Below are 14,333 nucleotides of genomic sequence, written 5' to 3' on the forward strand. Positions count from 1 at the left end.
TGTTCCAAATCATAAATAGTATTTGCTGCTATACTGCAAGACCTGGGGAAAGGGACTGATGAGCTCGAGCGCCAGGCCACAGGGATAGAGGCAGAGGCTGATTCATCCAAGAATCAGTTTCAATCTCTGGAAGCACAGGTCCATGGTTTGTTGAATCTGGTGGATGACTTTGAGAACAGGGGCAGAAGAAAGAACCTCCGTGTTGTTGGCATGCCGGAGAGGATGAAAGGTGAGGGGCCAGTGGAATTCTTTGAGAAGTGGTTCCCAGAATTCCTTAGTTTGGAGGCTGAAAATGGAAGGATAAATATTGAGAGAGCCCACTAGATCGTGGCACGAAGTCCAGGAATGGATCAGCGCCCTCATCCTGTCTTGTACAGTTCCAACATTATGAAAACAAACCAAGAGTCATGGAAGCTTCCAGACCCCAAGGAAGGATCCGTGGGTGTTGATGTGCAAGGGCTCCAGGGTCATGTTTTTCCAAGACTTTTCAGTGGTGGTGATTCAGAAAACGGCATCCTACGGTGAGATTGAGAAAGCTTGGTATCAAGTACTCTCTAAGACGCTCCTGATGAAGGGCTTTTCCCCCAAATGTCGATTTTTTCTGCTCCTCGGATACTGCCTGACCTGCTGTGCTTTTCCAGCACCACTCTAATCATGACTCTAATCTCCAGCATCTGCAGTAACCAATTCCGCCTACTCTCTAATTAGATTCAGTCCAATTATAATGGATCTGTACATTTATTTGACTTGCCTGAGAAAGCACGGAACTTTGTGGACATGCTGACTAAAACCAGATGATTATAAAGGCACATATAACAGAGTTGTTTGAGTTTGTCCTTCTTTGGAGAGGACTTGGTGGAGTCCCCTTTTGTTGGTAAGAAGTTGCGTTAAATTATGCTTGGGATGGATAGAGTTAATTTCTAAGTTAAGTTATACCAAGGAATGGGTGATGTATTTTCTTTTAGCTTACATGTGTATATTACTAATCTTGTTTTTTTCTTACCGGGTTGCCTGTGGTCGTGGCATGACCCTAGCTAGTAGGTGTTAAGAGGGTGGTGGGGATGGTTAGTAAGGTTTTGGGATGTGTAGGTATCCCCTTTGAATGGGGACAAATTCCTCTAATTAGTGCCTTTGGCACATTGTGTTTTTCCGTTTTTGGTGTATGTAGTTTTTGCAAATTTTTTAAGTTTGTTGATTTTAGTTTATGTATTTTTTGTGTTTTGTGGACTTTCTTGTACTGAAGCTCAGCAATTCGTAGTTTGAGTTCTCTCTCTCTCTGGAGTCTAAATGGTGCAATAGAAAGATATGGCTAAGGATGTGTTCAACTGGAACATTATGGGGAGTCTCTCATCGGTCAAGAGGAAAAAGGTACTTACCAATCTTAAAAGGAAGAGGCTGGATGTTGTCTTATTGCAAGAAACACATCTAGATGATGCAGAGCATCTAAAACTGCAACACAATGGCTATGACTGGGTTTACCTTTCATCTTTCAATACTAGGAGTTGGGGAAGGCCATACTTGCTAGGAAGAATCTCCCATTTAAGTTGTTAGACTGTATTAAAGTCATACACGGAAGATATGTAATCCTTAAAGCTCTGAAAAATGGGGAAGAACTCAGGATCTTAATTGTTTATAGTCCCCCCGCCCACCCCCCTCAAGTTCTTGATAGATGCGCTTTCTAAACTGGTTAACCTCACATCTCAGCATATTATCATAGGGAAGGTATTTTAATTGTTTAATCGACCATACGGTAGACAGATTGCCCATACACCCCTTGATATCTTCTTTGTGATCTAAGCAATTAAGGGATTTGTGTGTCAAACTAGGATTAGTAGATGTTTGGAGGCACCTTCATTCTAGAGGCATGGATTTTATGTTTTCTCAATTCCACACAAATGCCATACCAGAATTGATCTCTTTTTGACTCCCGTAGCGTATTTGGGCTTGATGGTGTCATGTGCAATTGGCAATATTACTATTTCTGATCGTGCTCCAGTGTCAAGAATAAGGATCCTATGGTTGGTTCGAGGCACTGGCAACTGGATCCCTTCATTCTTAAGGATAGCAAGTTTACTGAATTCTTTTCTACTGAATTCAGGGTATTTTTTTAGACATTAATTTAGACTCAGCCAGTCTCTGGGAAACTGCTAAGGCCTTTGATAGGGGGCTAATTATTTCCTATTCTGCCGGGAAGACACGGCAGAAGGTTGAGCAGCAACACTTGCTTGAGACATATCTGAAGGCAGTTGAAAAGGCATACTTCGATAGGCCTTCATTGGCTAAACTTAGATGATCACTGTGCTTTGGTCTACACTGAACTTCATGTTCACACGACCAGCTAAGATGGAGCTTACATTTGCAAACCAAAGGCTGTATGAACATGGGGATAAGCTGAGCATGTACTTAACATATCTTGCCAGGAAAAAGAGTGCTCCCCAAGCCATTACCATACTGGAAATCTAACCCAAGATACTAAAAGGATCATGTGGCATTTTGGAAATTTTACTCCAAACTATACCAGTCTGAAAGCTGTGAGCGTGGGCGGGTTAGGATGGAGTCTTTTTTTAAGAATTTGGACCTCCCGGGAGTGACCCCTGAGCAAGAATCTCTCCTCATGCCCCATTATCAGTGCAAGAGGTGCAGGAGGCTGTGAAGCAGCTTCAGAGTGGAAAGGAGCCTGGTCCGGACGGAGTTCCCAGTGAATTTTATAAGAAATTTGTAAGCACCCTGTCAGGACCAATGTTTAGCATGCTTAACAAGTCGTGGCCTCCTCCCACCATCTTTAAGAGAGGCAAACATCTCTCTTATCCTTAAAAAAAGAAGGCCTGGGAAACTGCTTCCAATAGGCTCATCTCACTCTTAAATGTTGATTTCAAAATCTTATCTCAGACTCTTGCACTAAGACTAGAAACTGTGCGTCCCTCCACCTTCAAGGAGTATCAGATGGGTTTTTATAAAAGGTCGCAGATTGTCAAATAATGTCAGGAGGTTACTTAATATGATCCATGTATGTCAACAATGATCTCCTTAGATGTGGAGAAGGTGTTTGACCAGGTTGAGTGGCCATAATCATTTATACTTTAAAGCAATTTGGCTTGGGTGAGGTCTTTATCAGATGGATAAAGGTTTCATATAGTGACCCTCTTGCCGCGTTCCTCACCAATAGTTTGGGGTCAAGCAATTTCTATATTCTTAGAGGCAGTCAACAGGGTTGTCCCTTATCACCATTGCTTTTCACATTGATGATTGAACCACTGGCGGAGGCAATACATAGGGATCCAAACATATCTGCTCCTGAAATGGGGACAAAATCACATAAGATTGCATTGTGGGCAGATGATGTTTTTGTCTTTTTATCAAACTCAACAGTTTTGGTGCCTCATCTGATACAATGCATTAATTTGTTTGGCAGCTTTCTATGTTACAGATCAATTTTGCAAAATCAGAGGCCTTGCCAACAGGTGGCCTCCTGAAAACGCCTGGGCCTGAGGATGAATCTCAGTCTCCCTTTAGATGGTCACAGGAGGGCTTTCTCTACTTAGTTATATTCATTACTCCTGTCTTTGATCGGCTATTTAAAACCAATTTTGCCCATTTATTTGACAGAATCAAACAAGACCTTCGAAGATGGGAGGCGCTTCCGATCTCTTAGTTCGGTCGGATAGCTCTCATTACAATGAACATTGTCCCCCGTCTGCTGTATCCTTTGCAAATGCTTCCTCTGCTTTTTACTAAGCAAACATTTACTAGACTGAAAGGCTGGTTCAGTTCCTTTACCTGGTATTGCAAATGACCTCTTACTAAACTGACTAAACTGCAGCTACCCCACAGACTGAGATGACCTCCCAGATATCATAAACTATCAATTAAAGCTTGTTCCTATTTTACATGAATGACTGGGCCCAGGGGACCCTCACTCACTATGGTTGGATACCGAAGCATCTCAGGTAAGATACCCCCTTACTAGCTTGCTGTTCTTGGACAAAATGAGGACAGCTAAGGAATATTGACATAGCCCAATAGTTAGTAATACTGTTAAAACTTGGAGGGCAATGCGTCAGAGTGAGGGCAATATTGCCAAAACATCACCTTTACACCCATAGTTGGTATGCCGGGTTTTCAGCCGGGCTTGATGGATTCAGCCTGAAATGTCAATTTTCCTGCTCCTTGGATGCTGCCTGACCTGCTGTGTGCTTTTCCAGCACCATTCTAATCTTGACTCTGATCTCCAACATCTACAGTCCTCACTTTTGCCTATGGACAGTGAGGGGTGTGTCTTGCCTGGGTGACTTATTCGAGGGAGATATACAATGTCTTTTGACCAGTTGGCTCGGAAATATGAGTTGGAACGTCTTCTGTCTTTTTCAAATTAGAAATTTAATTCAAAAAGAGACCACACTTCCGATTCTTATAGATCTTACATGGAGAAGAGGGTGCTGAGTATTGAGAACACACTTTCTGTCAGCAATGCCTATCTCTATTTGGAGAGGGTCCTTCTAACGAGTCCGAATGACTCTGGAAGGGAGAGGGAGGTGGACATTGAGAGCTCTTCTGAAGTCTGGGACGCATTGGGAAAATCCAAGGATGATCTCGATATGCAACGGGACCCATGCCTTGCAAGTGAAAATTCTCCACAGGATCCACTTGGCTCCAGACCGCCTTTCAAAATTTAAAGCAGGTATATCTCCACTATGTTCTAAATGCAAAATAAGTATGGGTACGCTTACTCATTGTCTTTGGTCCTGCCACAGACTGTGGGCATTCTTGCGCAATGTGGTAGGTGAATATTGAGGGTCTTGGGGCAGAGGTAGAGATGAACCCGGTGACTCTTTTTCTTGGCCTTGTTAGTCCACTTTTTTTACATTACATTACATTAGATTACATTACATTACATTACAGTGTGGAAACAGGCCCTTCGGCCCAACAAGTCCACACCGCCCCGCCGAAGCGAACCCACCCATACCCCTACATTTATCCCTTACCTAACACTATGGGCAATTTAGTACGGCCAATTCACCTGACCCTGCACATCTTTGGACTGTGGGAGGAAACCGGAGCACCCGGAGGAAACCCACGCAGACACGGGGAGAACGTGCAAACTCCACACAGTCAGTCGCCTGAGGCGGGAAGTGAACCCGGGTCTCTGGCGCTGTGAGGCAACAGTGCTAACCACTATGCCACCGTGCCGCACTTCCATTAGATGCGCACAAAACAAAGCTTTTCAGTATCCTCACTTTTGTGCAAGAAAGAGCATTTTGTAGGATGGGTGCATGAAAACCCCCAGGGCTGGCGTAAGCTAGTCATGGAACACACTCCTTTGGACTTTCTTAGAAGTATGGTGCACCATAAAAATGAGAATTTTTATAGTACGTGGTGGCCCTTTTTGGACTACTTGGGTACAGATATGTTTGCCATACTAATAAGGGACTTTATATAGCCATGACGATTGTGTTTAACGAATCCAGTATCCAGAGATGAGGAATGATGAACACATGAAAATATATAAAGATAAGCTCTAGATGGTCAAGGGCTCTTACTTTGTTTTGTTGAGTTGTATTATTGTTATTATTATAGTCATGGTTTTTTAATTAGTTGTTCGTTATTCATTTTTATTTAATTATGTAATTAGTGGGTTTCTTTGTATTGTTTTGTTTAGTATTTGTTGTAATATCCAAAAAATTATTTTTTTAATAAAAACAACTTGTGAGGCTTTGGGCTTTTTTTTTAAAGCAGGAACAGTAGAAGAATTGAATGGGTGAGGCAAGCTCCACAGAAACCAGGATTTTTGGTTTTAGATTTTCAGCAGCAGTTGCTGAGGTGTTGAAGCTGGATGTGGAAGCTGTTTTCCCTCTCTCTGTTACAGCTAAGAGCTGGGTTCTCTTCCTGTTGCAAGAATTGTATGTGAGACAATCTGTTTTATGTGAGACTTTGCCTTTTGCCAGGGGTGTGTTTGTGGGATGTTATCATATTGGAACAGTTACTGTTTAGTAGTTATATAATCTATTATTCTGTTAAGTTTTCCAACAGAGTTATTATTCCCATTTTTGTTGTTGTATTTTAACTATGGTGTATGAATAAAGTATTTTTGCTTCATATCTGGTAGTTTGACCAGTCAAATTGTAGCCTGAAAGCAATAATTGTCTTTAAAACAAGAAAAAGTTAGGGTCTAGGCTAGTTTCTTAAGATATTTAGAGAGGGTTTGGTCTGGTCCATAACACATGGTAAATAACTGAGGCCCCAGGACTAATCCTTATAGCACTCTTCTGGTTATTTATAGCCAACCTGTAAATGACCCACTAATACTGACTCTCTGCATTCTGTGTTAACCAATCCTCAATCCATGCTAATATATTATCCAAAACACTAAGCTTCTATCTTGTGCAGAATGCTTTTATGTGGGACCTTATTGAATGCCTCCTGGAAATCTGAGTACACTGCAACTACTAGTTTTCCTTCTTCAACTTTGCTTGTAATGCCCTCAAAGAACTCCAGTAAACGTTTCAAAACAATGTTGATCTTGTTTGATTGCATTATATCTTTCTCAATGTCCTTCATTTTTTATTTGCTCACAGGACAATAGCTGGCCAGCATTTATTGTCTTTCTTTCATTCCCCTTGAGAAGGTGGACATGAGCTGCCTTCTTGAACAGCTGCATTCCATGTGTTGTGGGTAGATCCACAATGTCATTACAGAGTGAATTCCAGGATTTTGACCCCGTGATAGTAAAGAAATGGTGATCTATTTCCAAGTCAGGTGAGTGGCTTGGAGTGAAACTTGCAGATGCTGGTATTCCCATGAATTCATTGCCCTTGTCCTTTTAGATGGAAGTGATCATCAGTTTGGAAGGTGCTTTTCTTCAGTGCATCTTGTAGATAGTGCACACTTTTGCTACTAAATGTTGGTGTTGAAGGAGTGGATGTTTGTGGATATGTTGCCAATCGAATAGGTCGCTTTATCCTGGATGGTCAAGGTTCTTGAGTGTTGTTGGAATTGCACTCATCCAGGCCAGTGGGAAGCATTCTATCACACTACTGACTTGTGCCTTGTAGATGATAGACAGGCTTTGGGGAGTCAGGCGATGAATTACTTGCGGCAATATTCCTCGCCTCTGACTTGCTCTTGCAGTCTTTGCGTTTATATGGCCAGTCCAATGGAGTTCCTGGTCAATGGAAACTCCAGGATGTTAATAGCGGGAGATTTAGTGATGGCTACACAATTGAATGTCAAAGAGTGTTGGTTCGGTTGTTTCTTATTCAAGATAGTCATTGCCTGACATATGTGTGGCATGAATAAGCCTGAATAATATCTAGGTCTTGTTGGATTTGAACCTGGACTGTTTCAATATCTGAGGAGTTGCAAATAGTGCTGAATATTGCTCAATTTTAGGCAAACCTCTGCGCTTCTAGCCTTTTGATTGAGGGAAGGTCATTGATGAAGCAGCTGTAGGTGGTTGGGTCTAGGTCACCACCCTGAGGAACTCCTGTAAAGATGTCTTGGAGCTGAGATGATTGCCCACTAATAATCATGACCATATTCCTGTGTGCAGGTATGACTCCAACCAGTGGAGAGTTTTCCTCCTATTTCCCATTGATATCAAGTTTGCTCGAGCTCCTTGATGCCACTGTGGATCAAATCCAGCCTTAATGTCAAGTGTTGTCACTTTCACCTCACCTCTGGAATTCAGCTCTTTCGTCCATATTTGAACCAAGGCTGTAATGAGGTCAGGAGGTGAGTGGCCCTAGCAGAACCCAAACTGGGTGTCAGTGAGCGGGTAATTGTGAAGCATGTGCTAATTGACAGGCACTATTGATGACACCGTCCATTGTTTCTAACAGAGTAGACAGATGAGGCAGTAATTGGCCAAGTTGGATTTGTCCTGCTCTTTGGTTACATAATATTCCTGGGCACTTAACCATGTTATCAGGTAGATGCCAGTGTTTCAGCTGTACAGCAACAACTTGGCTAGGGATGCGACAAGTTCTGGAGCACAAGTTTTTGCTACTGTTAGAGGTTTGTTGAGAGGGCCCATGGCCTTTGCAGTATTTGGTGCCTCCAACTGTTTTTTGTGACATCACATGGAATGAATGAAATTGGCTGAAAACTGACATCTGTAATGGTGGATGCCCACGGGAGGATGTCTAATGGACTCTTAACATTTTCATAATGACAGATGTCAAGCCAAACAGTGGCTTCACATGTGTAGTGGTTTTCCATTGTGATAGAGACTGTTGCAAAACCCTTCATCCAATTAACATCTTGTTTATTTAAGATCTTTAAGATGTTTGCAGTATCCTCCGCCATTGCAAAGAATTGGTTTTAATTGTCTGCCTTTCCTTTGTTATTAGTTTCCCAGTCACATCCTCTAATGGCCCCACACTCATTTTACCTACTATTTTTTATATACCAGTAGAATTTTTTGCTGTTTGCTTTTACATTTTTGTTCAGTTTACATTCACAATCAATTTTCTCCATCTTAATTAGTTTTCTGGTCATCTGCTGCTGGTTTTTAAAAATTCCCAGTCCTCTGGACTACCACTAGTTTTTGTCTCCTTGTGGCATTAGCTCTTGTTTAGTTATTCTCCTTGATTGCCCTTGTTAACCATTAGTGGTTCATCCTTCTAATAGTGTATTTCACTTTGATTGGAATAAATTTTTGTTGAGCATTTAGAATTTCTGCTTAAATGCCACTGCTTGTCTATTGACATCCCCTTTGTCTATTTTCCCTGCCCACTTTAGACAATTCTTTCTTCATAGCTTTGTAATTATTTGCCTTTATTTGTGTTTAGCAACTGGTTTGACACACAAGTAACTCTCCCTCAAACTCAATTTGAAATTCTACTATGTTGTGTTCGCTACCCCATAGAGGATCCTTAACTACAATATCTCTTAATAATCCTATTTCTCCACACGTTACTAGACCTAAAATAGCCTGTTCTCAAGACAATTATGCAAGGTATTGGTCTAAGAAACAAACCTTGATGTACTCTACAGCTTTCTGTTCCATGTTACCCTTGTCCATCTGATTTGTCCTGTCAATATGTATATTTTAATTACACATGGCAATTGTATTGCCCTTCCTACATGCCTCTATATTTCCTGATTTATACTTTGTTCCACAGTGAGGCAAATCTTGGGGTTGTACAGATGACTTCCACCCTCTTTCTCACACAATTCCTTATTTCCCTCCAAACTGACTCCACATTGTGATCTATAGAATTGATATCATTACTCATTTTTACAACAACTTTGATACCTTTGTTTTTTGATAACACTTCACACCTTCTCCTTTATTTATTTCCTCATTTATTTCTATTTGCACCATCAAATAGAGAATTGCTCTATTTCTATGAATGCGAAAACTGTTCCTCGCAGTATTTGATTGACTTGGCTTTGATGAATTATGCTATTTTAGCACATTGTAGTACATTGTATTATAGTACATTGTGACTTTGTACTTGAGCTGCATTTTGCTGCACTGTGTCCTGGGTTATGATATTGATTTGTACATTGATATTGTAGTTAAAGTTGATTTTATTATTGTTAATTAAAATGTCTTTAACTTAATCATCCTTAAACTGCACTGATGCACATCCAACTGAGTAGAAACTGAGTAGATGGTTGAATCTTTCAAGTTCTTGGCTAAGTGTCAGCCAATTTGGTCCAGTTTCATGGAGAGTTCTTGTCATGAGGCATAGCGAGATCTCTTGCTGCCTCCTACCAAATCCATCTCATTAGCTACCACCCCACCTCTCTCACCCAATTTTAGCCCCATTTTACTATCCACTATTCTGAGATGAACTCGCCACTTAGCAAACACCTGCTGAAAGACTGGAGCCCACCAACGTTCAACGTCAGAGGTCAGGCAGCATCTGAGGAGCAGGAAAATCATGGTTCAGGCTGGAGCCCTTTAGCAACGCATCCCAGTCCCTGCACTTGAATCCTCACTATGAAAGCCAACTTACCATTTGACTTCTTCATTCCCTGTCGCACCTGAAAGCTTACTTTCAGTGACTGGTGTAAGCTGACTCCCAGGTCTTGTTACACCTCCCCTTTTCCCAATCTATTACCATTCAGATAATAACCTGCTTTTCTATTTTTCATTTACATTCATCCAAGAATTTATATCATGAACAATTGAACAATGTCGTAATGGTCTTCAGATTGATTGAGGAGGTGAAGGAGCAATTTTAGCATTCATGTAATGGCTAAACCCCTGCAAGTCTGAAAGATATAATGAACAGAAAGGAAAAAGAACTGAGCTGTTATAAAACCGAATGCACTACAAAGAATAGTGGAGTAGCATTCCAAAATGGAATAGAATAACTATATAAAGGGGGAACATTTACAGAGTGAAAGGGGAAGAACAGGATGTAAGATTAATTGAATAAGTCTATGAAGAACCAATGCAAATATGTGCTGAATGATCTCCTTCTGTAACTTATCTTTCTAAGACATAGGACTATGAGACCTATGCTTACAATAGCAGCTGGTGTATTCCCTACAAGTAAGCAGTATGAGTGTTTGAGAAAAAAAGGAAGAATGGAGCTGGATTGTAGAAAATAAACACTAAAACTCGATACAGTATATAGCAGTTGTAGTCAAATTCAGTTAAAATGAAGACCATTAGAGCAGAAGAAATAGGAATATGATTTGCATATGTGGCCCCTTGAGTGTACTTCACCTTACAACAGGATCATAGCTGATCCAACATTCCTCAGATTCACTTTCCTGTTCTTACCCCATAACCCTTAATTCCCCTAAGGTAGGTCAACCTTAAACATACACAAGCATCCTGCCCCCACAGATCTCTGCAGGAAGGGGTTCCAAAGACTCACAACCCTCTTCATCTCAGTCTTAAATTGCTGCCCCTTTAATCTGACACTATGCCCTCTGAACCTAGACTCTCACCAGAAGGGAAGCATCCTTTCAGTGTTTACCCTGTAAAACTCATTAAAAATCCTATAAAGTTTCAATGAGGTCACCTGCGATGCTTCTAAACTCCAGTGAGTGGTATCCTAAGCTGTTTAGTCTTTGCCCATAAGACAATCCCACCATACCAGGGATCATCTTAATGAAACTTCTCTGAACTGCTTCCAATGAAATGACATCTTTCCTTAAATAAAGGGACCAAAACTGCTCAGAGTTCTCCAGACATGGCCTCACCAGCACCTTGTACAGTTGCAGTAAGGCTTCCAGATTTTGAATATCTGGTCACCTTGCATGAGAGTTTTCTTTGGATGAAGAAGTTTGATAGTGAGGAGTTGGAGTAAATCAACAAGCAGATGGCTGACTTTACTGTCAGGTTGTGATGAGACCAATGATACCAATTGCCCCCACCTCCTGCTCAAAGGACCAGGAGAGAAAAATGTGACACAAAACAGCAATGGGGAGTGAGGTAAACTGGAGGTATAGAACCCAAGAATTGGAATAGCCTTGATTTTTACAAATAAACTTTCAAACAGGTAATTTAAAGTGAACAAGTAAACCCTGCAGCAAGAACACTCAGCAAATTGTAACTATGACAAGCTCCACTTGACATCTCTTGTGCTAGATGTCCAACAGGCGCCTGCTAAATATGGGTGCTGAGGGAAGAGTATGGCAGCACCGCAAAACGAACCGAATATTAATAATGATAAAAATTAAAGTCACTTAAATGGGTGACTTTTATTTTGACTTGATTCCCCGAAAACGCGCAGTTTCTGTTGGGCAGTGGTGTAGACAGCGACAGTTGCCGGGGTCCTCGCTAGATGCGGTGACGTGGGATAGCGCTGCCATTTCCGGGTCAGAGGGCGCTCGGGAACAATTGAGGAGGAGAATAATGTGAGTGGGGGAGGGGTGAGAGGGCGGTGGGCGACAGGCGGGGAGCCAGGGCGCGGGCATGTGAGGAAACAATCCGGGGTAGAGAGAGAGAGAGAGAGAGAGAGAGGGAGGAGGGGGAGGGGGAGGGCGAGAAAGAACAATGGGTATGGGAGAATGGACGGGGGAGACGGGCTACAGTGTGAGTTGGGGTGTGGGGAAACAATCGGGGGTAAAGAGACAGAGAGAGAGAGAAAGAACAATGGAGTTGGGGGGAGTGGTGTGGGTGTGAGAGAGAACAGTGAGAGTTTGAAGGAGGAAATAATCTTGAGGGATTGGGGGGGCGTGTGGACATGGGGCTTTGACTCGTTGGATGTCACTCAGTCTTTAATATAAAAAGTAACCCTGTCCTGTGCCACTTGCTGGTACACTATCAGGGATTTGCAGGGTATTAACCCCTGTTAGTCATTTTGGTGTTGACATTGCCCATTGATGCCCCCTTCCCCTTCCACCTGTCTCCTGTTCCAAGTTTGATACTGCTTAAAACAGTTCATAATCACAGATAAACACTGATACCAGCACCTTTATATATGTAACTCATTTTATGTTGGTTGGTTAGGTTATTATTTGTTTTAATAAGTAATATTGTGACTGAACAGCTGGTGGAGGCTCACTAATTATATGCTTTTTCTCAGGTCAAAGGTCACATTTAAAATCACGTTGACATCGGATCCAAAGTTACCTTACAAAGTGTAAGTTAGTATGGCTAAGAATAGTCTCTGAGAGCTGGTACTTTGTGGCCTGGAACACTTTTTCATCATTTTAATGCATGATCACAAGCGATAGGATTCGAGAAGTGAATCATTCAGGGTCAAGAGTGTGGTACAGGAAAAGCGCAGCAGGTCAGGCAGCATCCGAGGAGCAGGAGAATCGAAGTTTTAGGCAAACGTCCTTCATCAGGAATGAGGCTGGGTGCCTAGGCTCCCTGCCTCATTCCTGATGAAAAGCTTCTGCCTGAAGAGTCTATTCTTCTGCTCCATGGATGCTGCCTGACCTGCTGTACTCTTTCAGCACCCCACACTCAACTCTAATCTCCAGCATCTGCAGTCCTCACTTCAGCCAAGTGAATCACTCAGTCCATCAAACCTGCTCCACTATTCTATATAAGGTATACAAGATAATGAAGGAATAGATAGTTTCAATAGCCAGAGACTCTTCCCCAGGGCAGGATTGACGGGTACGAGGGGTCATAGTTTTAAGATATTAGGCGAAAGGTATGGAGGAGACATCAGAGGTAGGTTCTTTACGCAGAGAGTTGTGAATGCATGGAATGCGTTGCCAGCAGTGGTCGTGGAAGCAGAGTCATTAGGGACATTTAAGCAACTGCTGGACAGGCACATGGAGAGCAGTGAGTTGAGGGGTGTGTAGGTTAAGTTTTTTTTTTACATTAGGATTAAACCTCGGCACAACATTGTGGGCCAAAGCTCCTGTTCTGTGCTGTACTTTTCTATGTTCTAATCATTTGAGGTGGTTTTAAAAATACTTGTCATTGATAGTTAAATGTGGAAAAGATTCATTATTTTAGTTACTACTTTTATTAAATGTAATATTTGTGATATTCACCTTAGAACTTGAATGCATGCAGCAACTGCAACAAAACTGATGAACTAGTATTGCAAATCAGTGTGATCTGACAACCATTACAGAGACATGGTTACTGAATAGCATAGATTGGCACCTGAATGTGACATTTAGGAAACAAACTTGACAGAGGTAGAGAGGTGACTGTAAATGGTCTTTTTAGCACAGAAGAGGGGTGACTTAAGTCAGGAAACAAGGATGTCAAAGCAGTTTTAGTAGAGATGAGAACCAATAGACAACAAGTCGTTTGAGAGTTATGTACAGGTAACCTGACAGTGATGATGGTACAACATACTATAAAGCGGAATCTGGCACACAGTTTCAAGAAAACATATGACTGCTGTTAAGTGCCTGGGAGAAACCTCTGTCCTGTTAATAGAGATGTTCATACTTTAGAGTTTGACAAGCAAAGCTAACAGATAAAAGCTATTGGTTTTGTTTTGACAGTTCAGAAGGAAACAAGTTTTTTGTTCAAAGGGAAAATGATTTCTTTTAGCATGAGTATCAGTTCAGGGAACCAGTATCTTTGGCAGAAGTGACCATTAGTCTGGAAAGCTTTCAAGCGAGGTGAGTTTGAAAGAGAAATCTTTAAGTTGTTAGATCTGAAAAAAGTTAGACCATCAAAATTATGAAAAATTCATGTTATCCGATTCAGAAAAGAATCGTAAAATTATCTCCGCATTTCAAGACATTGAAGAAATGCCCTTATTCTTCTAAGTCAGGAATCTGTGTGGATTAGATGGAAACTTACAGAGATGGTGTTCCAATGCATTTTCTGTCCACTTCTAGGCAGTCAATGTCATGGGTTTGAAAGATGCTGTAGGAGGATCCTTGGTGTATCGCTGCAGTGCGTGTTATAAAATGGCGTACACTGCTGTCACTATATGTCACTGGTG

At 41.6% G+C, this 14,333-nt stretch overlaps 1 protein-coding gene across 1 annotated transcript in view; it reads left to right on the forward strand.

Moving 5' to 3' along the window:
- The first annotated feature begins 11,763 nt into the window (after window positions 1–11,763).
- ufm1 (ubiquitin-fold modifier 1) overlaps window positions 11,764–14,333 on the forward strand; it is a 40,824-nt gene continuing 38,254 nt past the window's right edge. Inside the window, exons 1-2 of the mRNA XM_043692117.2 lie at window positions 11,764–11,820; window positions 12,492–12,548. Coding sequence (XP_043548052.1) covers window positions 11,819–11,820; window positions 12,492–12,548 — 59 coding nt within the window. The 5' untranslated portion in view covers window positions 11,764–11,818. The remainder of the gene's footprint in view (window positions 11,821–12,491; window positions 12,549–14,333) is intronic.

Source organism: Chiloscyllium plagiosum, unplaced genomic scaffold, assembly GCF_037043375.1.
Source record: "Chiloscyllium plagiosum isolate Xiang-an unplaced genomic scaffold, Cpla_swu_hap1 HiC_scaffold_6, whole genome shotgun sequence".
Lineage (NCBI taxonomy): Eukaryota > Metazoa > Chordata > Chondrichthyes > Orectolobiformes > Hemiscylliidae > Chiloscyllium > Chiloscyllium plagiosum.